The sequence below is a fragment of the Girardinichthys multiradiatus genome, chromosome 6, assembly GCF_021462225.1.
Source record: "Girardinichthys multiradiatus isolate DD_20200921_A chromosome 6, DD_fGirMul_XY1, whole genome shotgun sequence".
Lineage (NCBI taxonomy): Eukaryota > Metazoa > Chordata > Actinopteri > Cyprinodontiformes > Goodeidae > Girardinichthys > Girardinichthys multiradiatus.
In genome coordinates, this window is record NC_061799.1 from 37,392,027 (window position 1) to 37,405,215 (window position 13,189).

General features: G+C 43.6%; 2 protein-coding genes across 2 annotated transcripts in view; one reads left to right on the plus strand and one right to left on the minus strand.

Moving 5' to 3' along the window:
* Positions 1 to 8,623, plus strand: part of mettl17 (methyltransferase like 17) — a 17,559-nt gene extending 8,936 nt beyond the window's left edge. Inside the window, exons 9-14 of the mRNA XM_047368158.1 lie at positions 481 to 588; positions 4,604 to 4,672; positions 4,759 to 4,809; positions 4,895 to 4,987; positions 5,299 to 5,495; positions 8,249 to 8,623. Coding sequence (XP_047224114.1) covers positions 481 to 588; positions 4,604 to 4,672; positions 4,759 to 4,809; positions 4,895 to 4,987; positions 5,299 to 5,495; positions 8,249 to 8,348 — 618 coding nt within the window. The 3' untranslated portion in view covers positions 8,349 to 8,623. The remainder of the gene's footprint in view (positions 1 to 480; positions 589 to 4,603; positions 4,673 to 4,758; positions 4,810 to 4,894; positions 4,988 to 5,298; positions 5,496 to 8,248) is intronic.
* A 512-nt stretch (positions 8,624 to 9,135) lies between these two features.
* sdr39u1 (short chain dehydrogenase/reductase family 39U, member 1) lies at positions 9,136 to 13,011 on the minus strand. Its single transcript, XM_047368159.1, has 6 exons — positions 12,853 to 13,011; positions 12,278 to 12,384; positions 12,007 to 12,089; positions 11,540 to 11,661; positions 11,283 to 11,435; positions 9,136 to 9,778 (listed from the first exon to the last, which is right to left on the minus strand). Exons 1-6 carry the CDS (start codon positions 12,866 to 12,868, stop codon positions 9,345 to 9,347), a joined length of 915 nt encoding a protein of 304 aa, XP_047224115.1. The 5' UTR covers positions 12,869 to 13,011; the 3' UTR covers positions 9,136 to 9,344.
* Positions 13,012 to 13,189: the final 178 nt, after the last annotated feature.

The following is a 13,189-nucleotide window of genomic DNA, read 5'->3' on the forward strand; positions in this document are numbered from 1 at the left end:
AGTACAGACCAAAAGTTTGGACACACCTTCTCATTCAAAGAGTTGTCTTTATTTTCATGACTATGAATATTGTAGCTTCACACTGAAGGCATCAAAACTATGAATTAACACATGTGGAATTATATACTGAACAAAAAAGTGTGAAACAACTGAAAATATGTCTTATATTCTAGGTTCTTCAAAGTAGCCACCTTTTGCATGATTTTACTTTATTTTATTTATTCATCATTTATTTAACCAGTTGAGATCTAGTTTACAACACCGACCTGGGCAAGAGGCAACAGTAAAAGCCACAAAATAAATTCTAATTATTGCAGTAATATATTCTGATTATTATTGTTACATTGATAAAATGCCCAATAAACATGGAAAGATTTTTTTAAAAATAGCTTTAAAACACACCTAAAAACAATCTGTAGCTTAAATCTGTCGCAGATAATTCCTATAATGAAACCCTGAAGGTCCAGGTTCTCTCTGCAGGTGCAGTTCGATTTGGTGGTTGCAGCTTTTACCCTTTCAGAGCTTCCCAGCGTGAACGAGCGAGAGGAAGCAGTGACAACTCTTTGGAGGAAGACCAGCTCCTACCTGGTCAGTTAAATCTGTGTTTGAGCTACTGTGCGCTTCACTGCTCTGAAATCCGTGGTCGTATTCGAAAGGCAACATGGCAGATTTCTGCTGCTCATTTGTTGTCTTTTCAGTGCCAATTTTGTTTTGCTTTCGCTTTTTGCAGGACAAGCCAATAGATACACAGGGGACTAAAAGGACGCTATAAACAAGGAAACAATATCCATCCAACGTACTTTACACGAACATGAGCAAAACATTGGAGATGTTAAACTGGTTAAAGAGTTAGACTATTACAAACATGTTGATTAGCAAAAAAGTGAAAATAGGAGGCAAAAATGTAATAATTTTGATGCAAATCAATGGGAGTGTGTTATAAACGATTACACACAAAATAAACAAATAAATATAAACACACAGGACTAAATATTATTTAAAAACAATAATTTGTAGAACTCATAATAAATAAAACTAAGTAAAAAGAAATCTCGTCTCGTCGTCTTCCGCTTATCCGGGACCGGGTCGCGGGGGCAGCAGACTCAGCAGAGACGCCCAGACGTCCCTCTCTCCAGACACCTCCTCCAGCTCCTCCAGGGGGAGCCCAAGACGTTCCCAGGCCAGCCGAGAGACATAGTCCCTCCAGCGTGTCCTGGGCCGTCCCCTGGGCCTCCTCCCGGTGGGACGTGCCTGGAACACCTCCCGAGGAAGGCGTCCAGGAGGCATCCGGTATAGATGCCCGAGCCACCTCAACTGGCTCCTCTCGATGTGGAGGAGCAGCGGCTCTACTCCGAGCCCCTCCCGGATGGCCGAGCTCCTCACCCTATCTCTAAGGGAGTGCCCGGCCACCCTATGAAGGAAGCTCATTTCAGCCGCTTGGATCCGGGATCTCGTTCTTTCGGTCATGACCCAAAGTTCATGGCCATAGGTGAGGGTAGGAACGTAGACCGACCGGTAAATTGAGAGCTTTGCTTTTCGGCTCAGCTCTCTCTTCACCACAACAGACCAGCACAGCGCCCCCATTACTGTGGCAGCCGCACCGATCCGTCTGTCGATCTCCCGCTCCATTCTTCCCTCACTCGTGAACAAGACCCCGAGATACTTAAACTCCTCCACTTGAGGCAGGAACTCCCCTCCAACCTGAAGAGGACAAGCCACCCTTTTCCGGTCGAGTACCATGGCCTCAGACTTGGAGGAGCTGATCCTCATCCCAGCCGCTTCACACTCGGCTGCGAACCGCCCCAGTGCATGCTGTAGGTCTTGGCTAGAGGGGGCCAGCATGACCACGTCATCTGCAAAAAGAAGAGACGAAATCCACTGGTCCCCAAACCCGACCCCCTCCGGCCCTTGGCTGCGTCTAGAAATGACCGGTGACAAAGGGCAGCCCTGCCGGAGTCCAACATGCACTGGGAACAGGTCCGACTTAGTGCCGGCAATGCGAACCAAACTCCTGCTCCGCTCGTACAGGGACCGGATGGCCCCTAGTAAAGGGCCCCCGATTCCATATTCCTGGAGCACCCCCCACAAGGCATCACGAGGGACATAGTCGAATGCTTTCTCCAGGTCCACAAAACACATGTGAACCGGTTGGGCAAACTCCCATGAACCCTCGAGCACCCTGTAGAGGGTATAGAGCTGGTCCAGTGTTCCACGGCCAGGACGAAAACCACACTGCTCCTCCTGAAGCCAAGGTTCGACTATCGGTCGGACTCTCCTCTCCAATACCCTGGCGTAGGCCTTACCAGGGAGGCTGAGGAGTGTGATCCCCCTGTAGTTGGAACACACTCTCCGGTCACCCTTCTTATGTAGGGGGACCACCACCCCAGCCTGCCAGTCCAGAGGCACTGTCCCCGACTGCCACGCAATGTTGAAGAGACGTGTCAACCATGACAGCCCTACAACATCCAGAGACTTGAGGTACTCAGGGCGGATCTCATCCAACCCCGAAGCCTGGCCACCGCTGAGCTTTTTAACCACCTCGGTGACAGCCTGGGTGATGAAAGAGTCCAACCCCGAGTCCCCAGCCTCTGTTTCCACCACGGAATGCGTGATGGCAGGATTGAGGAGATCCTCGAAGTATTCCTTCCACCGCCCGATAATGTCCTCAGTCGAGGTCAGCAGTCTCCCGCCCCCACTATAAACAGTGTTGGCGAAGCACTGCTTCCCCCTCCTGAGGCGACGGACGGTTTGCCAGAATCGCTCCGAGGCCAACCGGTAGTCCTTCTCCATGGCCTCACCGAACTCCTCCCAGGTCCGAGTTTTTGCCTCTGCCACAGCCCGGGCCGCAGCACGCTTGGCCTCACGGTACCCGTCAGCCGCCTCAGGAGTCCCACAAGCCAACCACAGCCGATAGGACTCCTTCTTCAGCTTAACAGCATCCCTTACTGCTGGTGTCCACCACCGGGTTCTGGGATTGCCGCCGCGACAGGCACCGCAGACCTTACGGCCACAGCTACGGGCAGCAGCATCGACAATAGATGCGGAGAACATGGTCCACTTGGACTCTATGTCTCCAACATCCCCCGGGATCTGGTCAAAGCTCTCCCGGAGGTGGGAGTTGAATACATCCCTGGCCGAGGGCTCTGCCAGGCGTTCCCAGCAGACCCTCACTATGCGCTTGGGCCTGCCGAGTCTGTCCGACTTTCTCCTCCTCCAGCGGATCCAACTCACCACCAGGTGATGATCAGTGGACAGCTCAGCCCCTCTCTTCACCTGAGTGTCCAAAACATGCGGCCGAAGGTCTGATGATACGACAACAAAGTCGATCATCGACCTCCTGCCTAGGGTGTCCTGGTGCCAAGTGCACTGATGGACACCCTTATGTTTGAACATGGTGTTCATTATGGATAATCTGTGACTAGCACAGAAGTCCAATAACAAAACACCACTCGGATTCAGATCGGGGAGGCCATTCCTCCCGATCACGCCTCTCCAGGTGTCACTGTCGTTCCCCACGTGGGCGTTGAAGTCCCCCAGCAGAATAATGGAGTCCCCGGGAGGGGCACTATCCAGCACCCCCGACAGGGACGCCAAGAAGGCAGGGTACTCTGCACTACCACTCGGCCCGTAGGCTGAAATGATAGTCAGAGACCTCTCCCCAACCCGAAGGCGCAGGGATACGACCCTCTCATCCACTGGGGTAAACCCCAACACGAGACGGCTGAGCTGGGGGGCAACAAGCAAATAGAGCCAGCCTAAGCATCCGGGGATCGGGCCGCTGAGGTCTCCACCTTCGTCCGCCACCCAATCCTCTTTGCACCGGTCCTCACGGTTCCCCCTGCAGGTGGTGGGCCCACTGGGGGATGGCCTCGCGTCTCTCGTTCGGGCTTGGCCCGGCCGGGTCCCGCGAGGAGCAACCCGGCCACCAGGCGCTCTCCGACGAGTCCCGACCCCAGGCCTGGCTCCAGGGTGGGACCCCGGCTCCGCCGTACCGGGCGACGTCACGTGCCTCGATATTTTATTCTTCATGAGGGATGAGAGAAATGAATAAATGAATCGATAAATGAAAGAATATTGAACAATTACATTTGTGGCAATGATGATGATTATGATAGTGGTACAATTAATGATTAATTTAAAATGAATTATATAAATTAATCGAAAATAATAATTACCTAAATTAAAGAAAAATATATTTATTGCATAATAATTAGTTAATTATTAGCTATTCAATTTAAATATTAACTATATTAGTTAAATTCACAATTTATATATAAATTAATAGTTTAAAATTAAAGAGGGAAAGAAATATTAGATTTAGTGTCAGTGTAAGTATTCATAATTTTAATTCTAACATTTCAAATAAGACACTTCAAATAGATAAATACTTTAGTAAAAAATAATGAGTGCTACTTTTGACATTTAGAATCAGAAGGCAGCAAATAAATAATTAAAATGAAAATAAAAATTAAATGAGAACATTTAAATGTAATGAATACTAAGTTTACTCATTAATTTAAAAATAATAATCATATAATAATACAATCAGCACTGGATTGATGAATAACCAATAAGTTCAACGTTTATGCAAACTGTGTTTTAGGTGCTGGTGGAAAACGGTACCAAAGAGGGCCATCAGATGCTGATGGAAGCCAGAGACTCTTTACTCAAGGTACTCAAGTATTTCAGAAAACAGTCCACAGTAATTTTGCTTAGTAATGTTGGCCCTGTCTAGTAAACCCTATGATTGATCTCCAGAAACAAGAAAAGGTCCTTCATGACCCCAGACCAGCATCGGTATTTGCGCCGGTAGGCTGAAACAGAGTCAGTTTTCATCTCAGCCAGTAGCATCACGACCCTGTTGCTGCTAACCTTTGCTGTCTATTGTTCTTAGTGCCCACATGAAATGATGTGCCCTAAACTGGCCCAGGAGCCCATCACACCTTGCAACTTCCAGCAGCGCTACCAGCCTCTTCCTCTGCCAGGGGTAAGATTCACCTGCAGGTATCTGCCAACAGGGTCATCTCTTGATAATAAAAATAGTAAATCAGGTTTAACCGTTTAGTTTTGTCCGTAGACATAGATTTTGATGACAGTAAACAGTTATGTTGAAGCAACTTGTTAAAACTGATCGGTTTCTAAACATAATGCATCCAAAGGATTATTACACCTCATTTTCACTGAAATAATGAAAGAAAAGAAATTAATGATCATGTCATGATCCAGAAAAAAGTGACAGAACATTTTGTGCATCAAAGCTTGGATAAATTCCCTGCTGTCCACCTTCTCTGTATTCAGCGGCACGAGTGTCAGACAGAGAAGTTCGGCTTCCTGATCCTGAGTCGAACGGAACCAGCAGAGACGGGACTGGGAGGTGTGGACTGGGGCAGGCTGATTGCACCAGTGCTGCGCAGAACGCGACACATCCACTGCCACGTGTGTCGCTCCAACGGACAGCTGCAGCACTTGGTGGTGACGGCGCGGAAACACAGCCGGTAAGAAACAAAGAACCAAAGAAATTTAAGCTTAAATTATTATTGATTTGTTTTAAAAGTTGAGCTACTCTATTTTATTTTATTTTATTTTATTAAAAATTCAAACAAATAAGAAAAAGGACAAATGATTCTATCTCTAATTATTTGTTTTAAGGAGTAGTAAGAATTAGACAAACATTATTACTAGATGAGTTCAGTTAGATATATAATAATAGAAAAGGATTATTGTATTAGATAATTATAATTTAAAATACAATATAAATATAATCACTGATAGTTATATTTAGATTTAAAATGTCAGTCAGTCAGTCATTTTCTACCGCTTATTCCATAGTGGGTCACGGGGGAGCTGGTGCCTATCTCCAGCAGTCTATGGGCGAGAGGCAGGGTAAACCCTGGACAGGTCGCCAGTCCATCACAGGGCAACACACAAACAACCATGCACACACTCATTCATACACCTAAGGGCAATTTAGATTGACCAATTAACCTAACAGGCATGTCTTGGGACTGTGGGAGGAAGCCGGAGTACCCGGTGAGAACCCACGCATTCACAGAGAGAACATGCAAACTCCATGCAGAAAGACCGGTCGGGAATCGAACCCAGGACCTTCTTGCTGCAAGGCAACAGTGCTACCAACTGCGCCACCGTGCAGCCCATAAAATGTAATGTTTCAAATATCAACTAAACACATTAGATTACATAATGACATTTCAACTTCAGTAACAATAAGAATAATAATGATTCCACTTTTTCTATATCCGTTTTTGAAAATTACTAAAAACTGTTGTTTATTAAAGAGATTTTAGGGCTAAAATTTGTATATTTTTTGCCATCAAATCTTGTTTCATTCACTAACTAGAAACCCTTAACACTCAGCTGTCCTCCCAGCTCTAATATACACTGCTCCATAAAATAAAGGGAACACTCAAATAACACATCCTAGATCTGAATGAATGAAATATTTTCATTAAATACTTTGTTCTGTACAAAGTTGAATGTGCTGACAACAAATCACACAAAAATCATCAATGGAAATCAAATTTATTAACCAATGGAGGCCTGGATTTGGAGTCACACACAAAATTAAAGTGGAAAAACACACTACAGGCTGATCCAACTTTGATGTAATGTCCTTAAAACAAGTCAAAATGAGGCTCAGTATTGTGTGTGGCCTCCACATGTCTGTATGACCTCCCTACAACGCCTGGGCATGCTCCTGATGAGACGGAGGATGGTCTCCTGAGGGATCTCCTCCCAGACCTGGACTAAAGCATCCAACTCCTGGACAGTCTGTGGTGCAACGTGACGTTGGTGGATGGAGCGAGACATGATGTCCCAGATGTGCTCAATCAGATTCAGGTCTGGGGAACGGGTGGGCCAGTTCATAGCTTCAATGTCTTCATCTTGCAGGAACTGCTGACACACTTCAGCCACATGAGGTCTAGCATTGTCCTGCATTAGGGGGAACCCAGGGCCAACCGCACCAGCATATGGTCTCACAAGGGGTCTGAGGATCTCATCTCGGTACCTAATGGTAGTCAGGCTACCTCTGGGCCATGTGGCCCTCCAAAGAAATGCCACCCCACACCATTACTGACCCACTGTCAAACCAGTCACACTGAAGGATGTTGCAGGCAGCAGATCGCTCTCCACGGTGTCTCCAGACTCTGTCACGTCGGGCCCTCATACCATCCTCATGGAGTCGGTTTCTAACCGTTTGTGCAGACACATGAACATTTGTGGCCTGATGGAGGTCATTTGGGCTCTGGCAGTGCTCCTCCTGTTCCTCCTTGCACAAAGGCGGAGGTAGCGGTCCTGCTGCTGGGTTGTTGCCCTCCTACAGCCTCCTCCACGTCTCCTGGTGTGCTGTCCTGTCTCCTGGTAGCGCCTCCAGGCTCTGGACACTACGCTGACAGACACAGCAAACCTTCTTGCCACAGCTCGCATTGATGTGCCATCCTGGATGAGCTGCACTACCTTGAGCCACTTGTGTGGGTTGTAGAGTCCGTCTCATGCTACCACGAGTGTGAAAGCATCACCAACATTCAAAAGTGACCAAAACATCATCCAGAAAGCATAGGTACTGAGAAGAGGTCTGTGGTCCCCACCTGCAGAACCACTCCTTTATTGAGTGAGTCTTGCTAATCACCAAAGATTTCCCCCTGTTGTCTATTCCATTTCCACAACAGATGTGAAATTGATTGTCAATCAGTGTTGCTTCCTAAGTGGACAGTTTGATTTCACAGAAGTTTGATTTACTTGGAGTTATATTGTGTTGTTTAAGTGTTCCCTTTATTTTTTTGAGCAGCGTATTTCTTAGGTTTATTAGAACCTTTATTTGAGCAGAAAACATCCCTTGAATAATCAGATGTTATGTGGAGAAATAGGAGGCAAATATTCTTGGGTTTCATTGTCTGTAAGCAGATCTTTTGACACGTGTTAAATGAATTAATTAGGCTGCGTTGGGGTGATTAGGTAGGAGATCATAATTTCACAAATTACAAAAGAGAATGTACCTGGGCAAAAATCTCAAAATGGTAAAAAAATATGGGATGTTGTCCAAATTTAAGGAATGCTGCACAGATTTCAGAATTATTTCTTTCAGAATTATTTATTTCCTTGTTGGAGAAAATAAAGATAATATTTCAGATAGATTAGCTATCATGTTTCTGAGCTTTGTTAATGTTTGATTCCTTCTGCTACAAATTTTTTGTGCAATTTTTATCTGAAATAAATTGCGTTTCATCAGAGATATGTACCGCTGCGCTCGGAACAGTGATTGGGGAGATCAGCTGCCAGTTGTTGAAGACGTCACAGAAGAGGCGGCCCACAGTGACTCGGAGAGATGATTCTGATGAAAACAAGCTAATAATGGACTTCTGAAGGATTGGGAACAGAGTTATCACTTAATCCAAAAGCAGATGCACTGATGTTCGCTGTAGTGTCCCCCCATCGCCCGTGTTTTATAAATCACAGGAGATGTGCCTCTATTACACATTTACATGTTTTTTTATTACCTACAATGGTCATTGAATGTTTGTCCTGTTTTTGCGTCTGATGTGCATCCAATTGTTTAACATGTAAATGTCTCAAAATAAAACTTCCTTCCAACCTTTAAACTTTACAGATGAATAAAAATTTGTTTTGTTGAGAGAAGCTCGCTCAACTGTTCCAGGACTTGAACGCATTGATTCCTCTTTCTAAGCACTATAATCCCGTGATCTTGGCGCTACATTTCTAGATAAGAGCACGTACAAATGAAAAAATAATTATCTCTTCTGTTTGCTAACAGCATGTACAGCATGGATAAAATCTCCCAAAATTTAATGGCACAAAACCTCAATTCTACATAGTTGACACATGGTGGTGGCAGCATCATGATCTGGGGTTGGGTAGGAGGTAATTATTGGTGGAAATTTGCAAAACTCAAGATTTTTCTGTTAACTTGAATATGACATGTATCCCTTGTAATGAGAATCATCTTTAATAACCAAGTTTGTGTGCACAAACCAGGAATCTGACTTTGGTTTCCAGCGCTCACACCGGACTGACATTAACTATAAATATATAAATCTTAGACGAAATAAAAAAAACATCTGTGCACAACCAACTAATCAAACATATGCATCTACTAACTGCTTTACCTGGAGTTTTATTGCAGAGGGGGAAGATATTTGCTGAATTCTTTTATTTCAAATGTCATCTTAAGTTTAATGTATGGTGAAAAAAATGTCAGAAATTGTCTTAAATTTAGCAGCTTACAACATTTTTAGCAAGAGTTGAGTCCGTATATAACTGCTTTTATTCACATTTTACAAAATAGATGAAATAAAGTTCAACGCCAGTTAACTCCCTACAATTTGCTTCAGGGCTGAGGTCAAGTCTGGGTACTTGAACTGATATCCAGACTCTAGTGTCTTCATGGGGATGACTTTCTGGCCCTGAGTGAGAATCACAGCCCTCTCAGAGCCCAACAGGACGCTCATGATGAACTCGGGAACAGGAAAGATCGTGGGTCGCCTCAGGATCCGACCCAGTTCCTTGGTAAACTCATAGTTGGTGGTGATCGTGGGTGCGACTCCGTTGTACACTTGTGGTGTAGGGGGCGTGGCTTCAGAGAGGATGGGGGGCTCCAGAGATTGAGCAATGATTCCTGCCAGATCCGAGACGTGGATCCAGGGGAACGGCTGTCTTCCAGAGCCCAGTGTGCCCCCGAGCCCGAGCCAGAAGGGCAGCAGCATCTGCTTCATGGCACCACCGTCTTGACCCAACACTGCCCCTGGTGGACAGAGGAAGGAATGAGTGAAATAACATTGGACCTGAGGCTTTAGCTCTGACCTGTCCCTTTAACTACCCTTGGCCAAACTACAGGTTACAAAAAAAGTAGTTGTTTTCTAGGAACTCGTAAAGTAGGTATTATAGATTATCTTCAAGGTCTTGGAAAATCTATACAACTATGTCAAAAACCCACATAAAACATTGAGTAGAGTTGAATGTCTTACTCATGCCCAATAAATTCAGCTGCCAGAAAGACATTTATTGGGGGACTTTGTATTTTCAGTTTGACTGTAACTTTGACCTAACCATGTAGGCATCATATGCTGTTCCAAGTAAACCAATACTATCACAAGAATAGATTTATTTAGATATTTAAGGCCATGTCTTACAAGTCCAAACAACTTACAGTACACATTTGTTATTTATACTATGAGGCCAGACAGTCAGATTTTATTGTAATGTTTTAAAGTGGTTTTCAACAGTAGTCCTCAAGTCTGTCCCTGGGCTAGTTACTGGTGTCAAGGTACACCAAATGTTTACAGTTACAGGACCACAAAAAGTTTGCATTAAACAAATGTCATGGTTTAAAGTCCGCAGTAATGCCCCTCCCCAACCTGCTGCTGCACACTGCCAGTCAGATGGCTGAAAGAGGGCTGCTATGCTTTTCTCACCATGCAAATTCAGGTTTTTTGACACATTTTTGGATTTAAAAAACATGGACAATCACGCTGGGTAAACTACAAGAGGACCACAGATCACTCTCTTTAAGAGCAGCATGTCTGTTAAACAGCACACAGGCTACATGAGCAGACAGCCCGACTTACTTAACCGGCTAAAAGCACCTTGTTATAAATGGTATATTGTTCTGTACAGTAAGCATGTTTACTTAAAAACTAATACTATATACATCTAACACATCTTTTCGCTTAAGTTTATGTATTAAAACAACAATAAACATAAGTTACACAGATACAATTAAATGTAATATTTTATTTTGCTGCAGTAATTCAAAATTTTTCGAAGTTATTTTTTCATTGAAGGAAGGGCTTGTTAAAGATTTCTATGGTCCCTCAAAATCACAAAGTTTATTTATAATTTATGCTTTTCTGTTTAATATAAAATCAATTTGATCATGTTACATATTTTTAAAACAAAGAAAACTGTTTCAGTTTCTTGAGATGACTGAATAAAAATATGTAATCGATTATATTGTAGTACCAACAGATTGATTCACAAAGAGCTACTAGCTGAAAAGCATCTTAGATCCAGTGCTACTTTCAAAGCCTGGACAAAAAAAGTAAAAAAAACCAACCAAAATCCAAAGTAGAAAGTTGACAGGCCTTCAGAAAATCTGGAGATTTGGTGATGAAGACTACTTTAAAAGATTACAACAAAGTCTGGCTCTTTGGAAACTAGAGTTGGTTTAAAACTTTTGCATATTACTGTAAATGGCATTAGGCATGTTCAAATCTCCCTCAGCTTCTTTACTACACATCTGTGCGTACCGGGTCGAATGACGACTTGTCTGGTGGTTTTTGCAGCACTCTCAGGAAGAAATGCTGCAGCCTCCCACTCTTTGCAAAGTTGTGAAAGGAGGTCAAATGGCGTCCAGTCGCTGTCTTCAGTGTACTCAGCTGTCAGGCTGGGTTTGTAGCAAGCTATGGGCCAACAAGGAAAACCAAACAAAGTCGATCATGAATGTGCCTTTCATGTGCTTCTTGCAGCTGATAAATGAGCAGTTAGGAAGCAGGTGCACTCTTACCTACACCTGACACCAGCACCCAGGAGCGAGGAGGGCTGGAAGACGCGGTGATGGCTTGAGACAGAGCTTTAGTTGTGTCAATACGACTGGAGAACAAATCCTTTTTATAGCTTTCATTCCACCTTGAAAGAGAAAAATGTCTGTTAAATATTAAACCACTGGACCTTAAAATCTAAAGTACAAAACTACTGAAGGATGCTGTTAGTAATTTGAGTGGTATGGGAGGCATGGATGGATGGATGGATGGATGGATGGATAAGGTCTATGAAAGCCAATTTCTGCCACTGTGATGACAATAAGAAGTTTATCTTACAGTTTAGATTTGGATGAAAAACAAATATGAATATCTCCTAATTATTACAAATAGATTAATGAGTTGCAATTTTTTCCCCATCATAGTGACAAAAATGGGTTCCAATAACAGGTCAGACAACAGCAAAAAAAAAAACTATTTGTAGGGTGCTTGCCATCGAAGGGGGTTAAGAACATTCTCCCCAGCCAAGTTGACAGCACCATCACATGGCGGCAGGCCGCGAGACTCCAGTTCGCCCTGCAGGAGCAAAAAGACAGAATAATCCAAGAATTTAGAAGCACCTTTGGATTTATAGAGAAGATGGTAAACAATTGCGTTAGAGAGTGGAAACATGAAAGAAAATCACTGATCATCATCTCAGAGCACAATTTAGCTGCAGAATCAGGATGATGTAATGATTGAGGAGTCGAACCTCCTAATCATACCCATGTTATCCTCCCTGGACCAGGCTGACGGGATATCACCGTGACCTCGTGACCCTTGTCTCTGAGCAGACGTGTCAGTTCACGACCCACAAAGCCAGACCCCCCTCCTGAGAGAGAGACAAAAGTCAAATATACAGACTATGTATAATTAAAAATGGTGTATGAGTATCTTATGTTGTTCCAGTCTTACTAAAATGGACCGGATATGCAAACTGTCTTTCTGACAGGTAATGTTTTAAAATCTGTAGTTAAATCTGTAGTATTATTCAACCTCCCTAAAAGTCAGGCGGCTGTAAAAGAAGTGCGCATGCGTAACATACATGCTTACAAAACAAAACACGATTGAATTATAGGTGAAATATTAACAGAATTAAAAATACAGCGAACTCATTTTATCTTTTATCTGACAGCAAGTTTCTAGACGTATGTGATTTATTAGTTGCATTAAATATATATTGACTTCAGGTTTTGTTTGCAGTTCTAACCTTAGCTTAGCAGTCTCACAAGCTAGCTTGCAGTATTTGACCTTTCTGGGAATTTATATATAAACAGATCACTGTAATAAACCTTCCTACCGATTAAGACTCTCATGGCCAAAGTTCTCCACCAGCGCTGGCTTGAAATCCCTCAACGCCGCCGCTGGTTAGTTTGATCCGCTGTCTGTCCCACTATGAGTTCTCACAACGCTTTTTGTTTTTTTTTTCCATCTTTGGACCAATACGCGTTCCGTACGGCAAACAGGCGAATACGACATTTTGTAGTTTTTTCCTTTCGTATTTATTGGCAACATCTGCCACCTACTGGCTTCATCGTGGTAAATACAGAATTAATGGAGGAAGTTGTAGACGTTTACTAAATTTAAAAAGCTCATAAATATATATAAAATACCAAAGTGAGTCAGTTTTAATCAAG

Bases quoted from the DNA above. Each gene is read 5' to 3' on its own strand.
- sdr39u1 (XM_047368159.1), bottom strand. The intron at 12,090-12,277 runs GTATGATTAGGA...TTGCTCCTGCAG, and splicing joins GTCCAGGGAGGATAACATGG to GGCGAACTGGAGTCTCGCGG. The intron at 11,436-11,539 runs GTAAGAGTGCAC...GTTGGCCCATAG, and splicing joins GGTGCTGGTGTCAGGTGTAG to CTTGCTACAAACCCAGCCTG.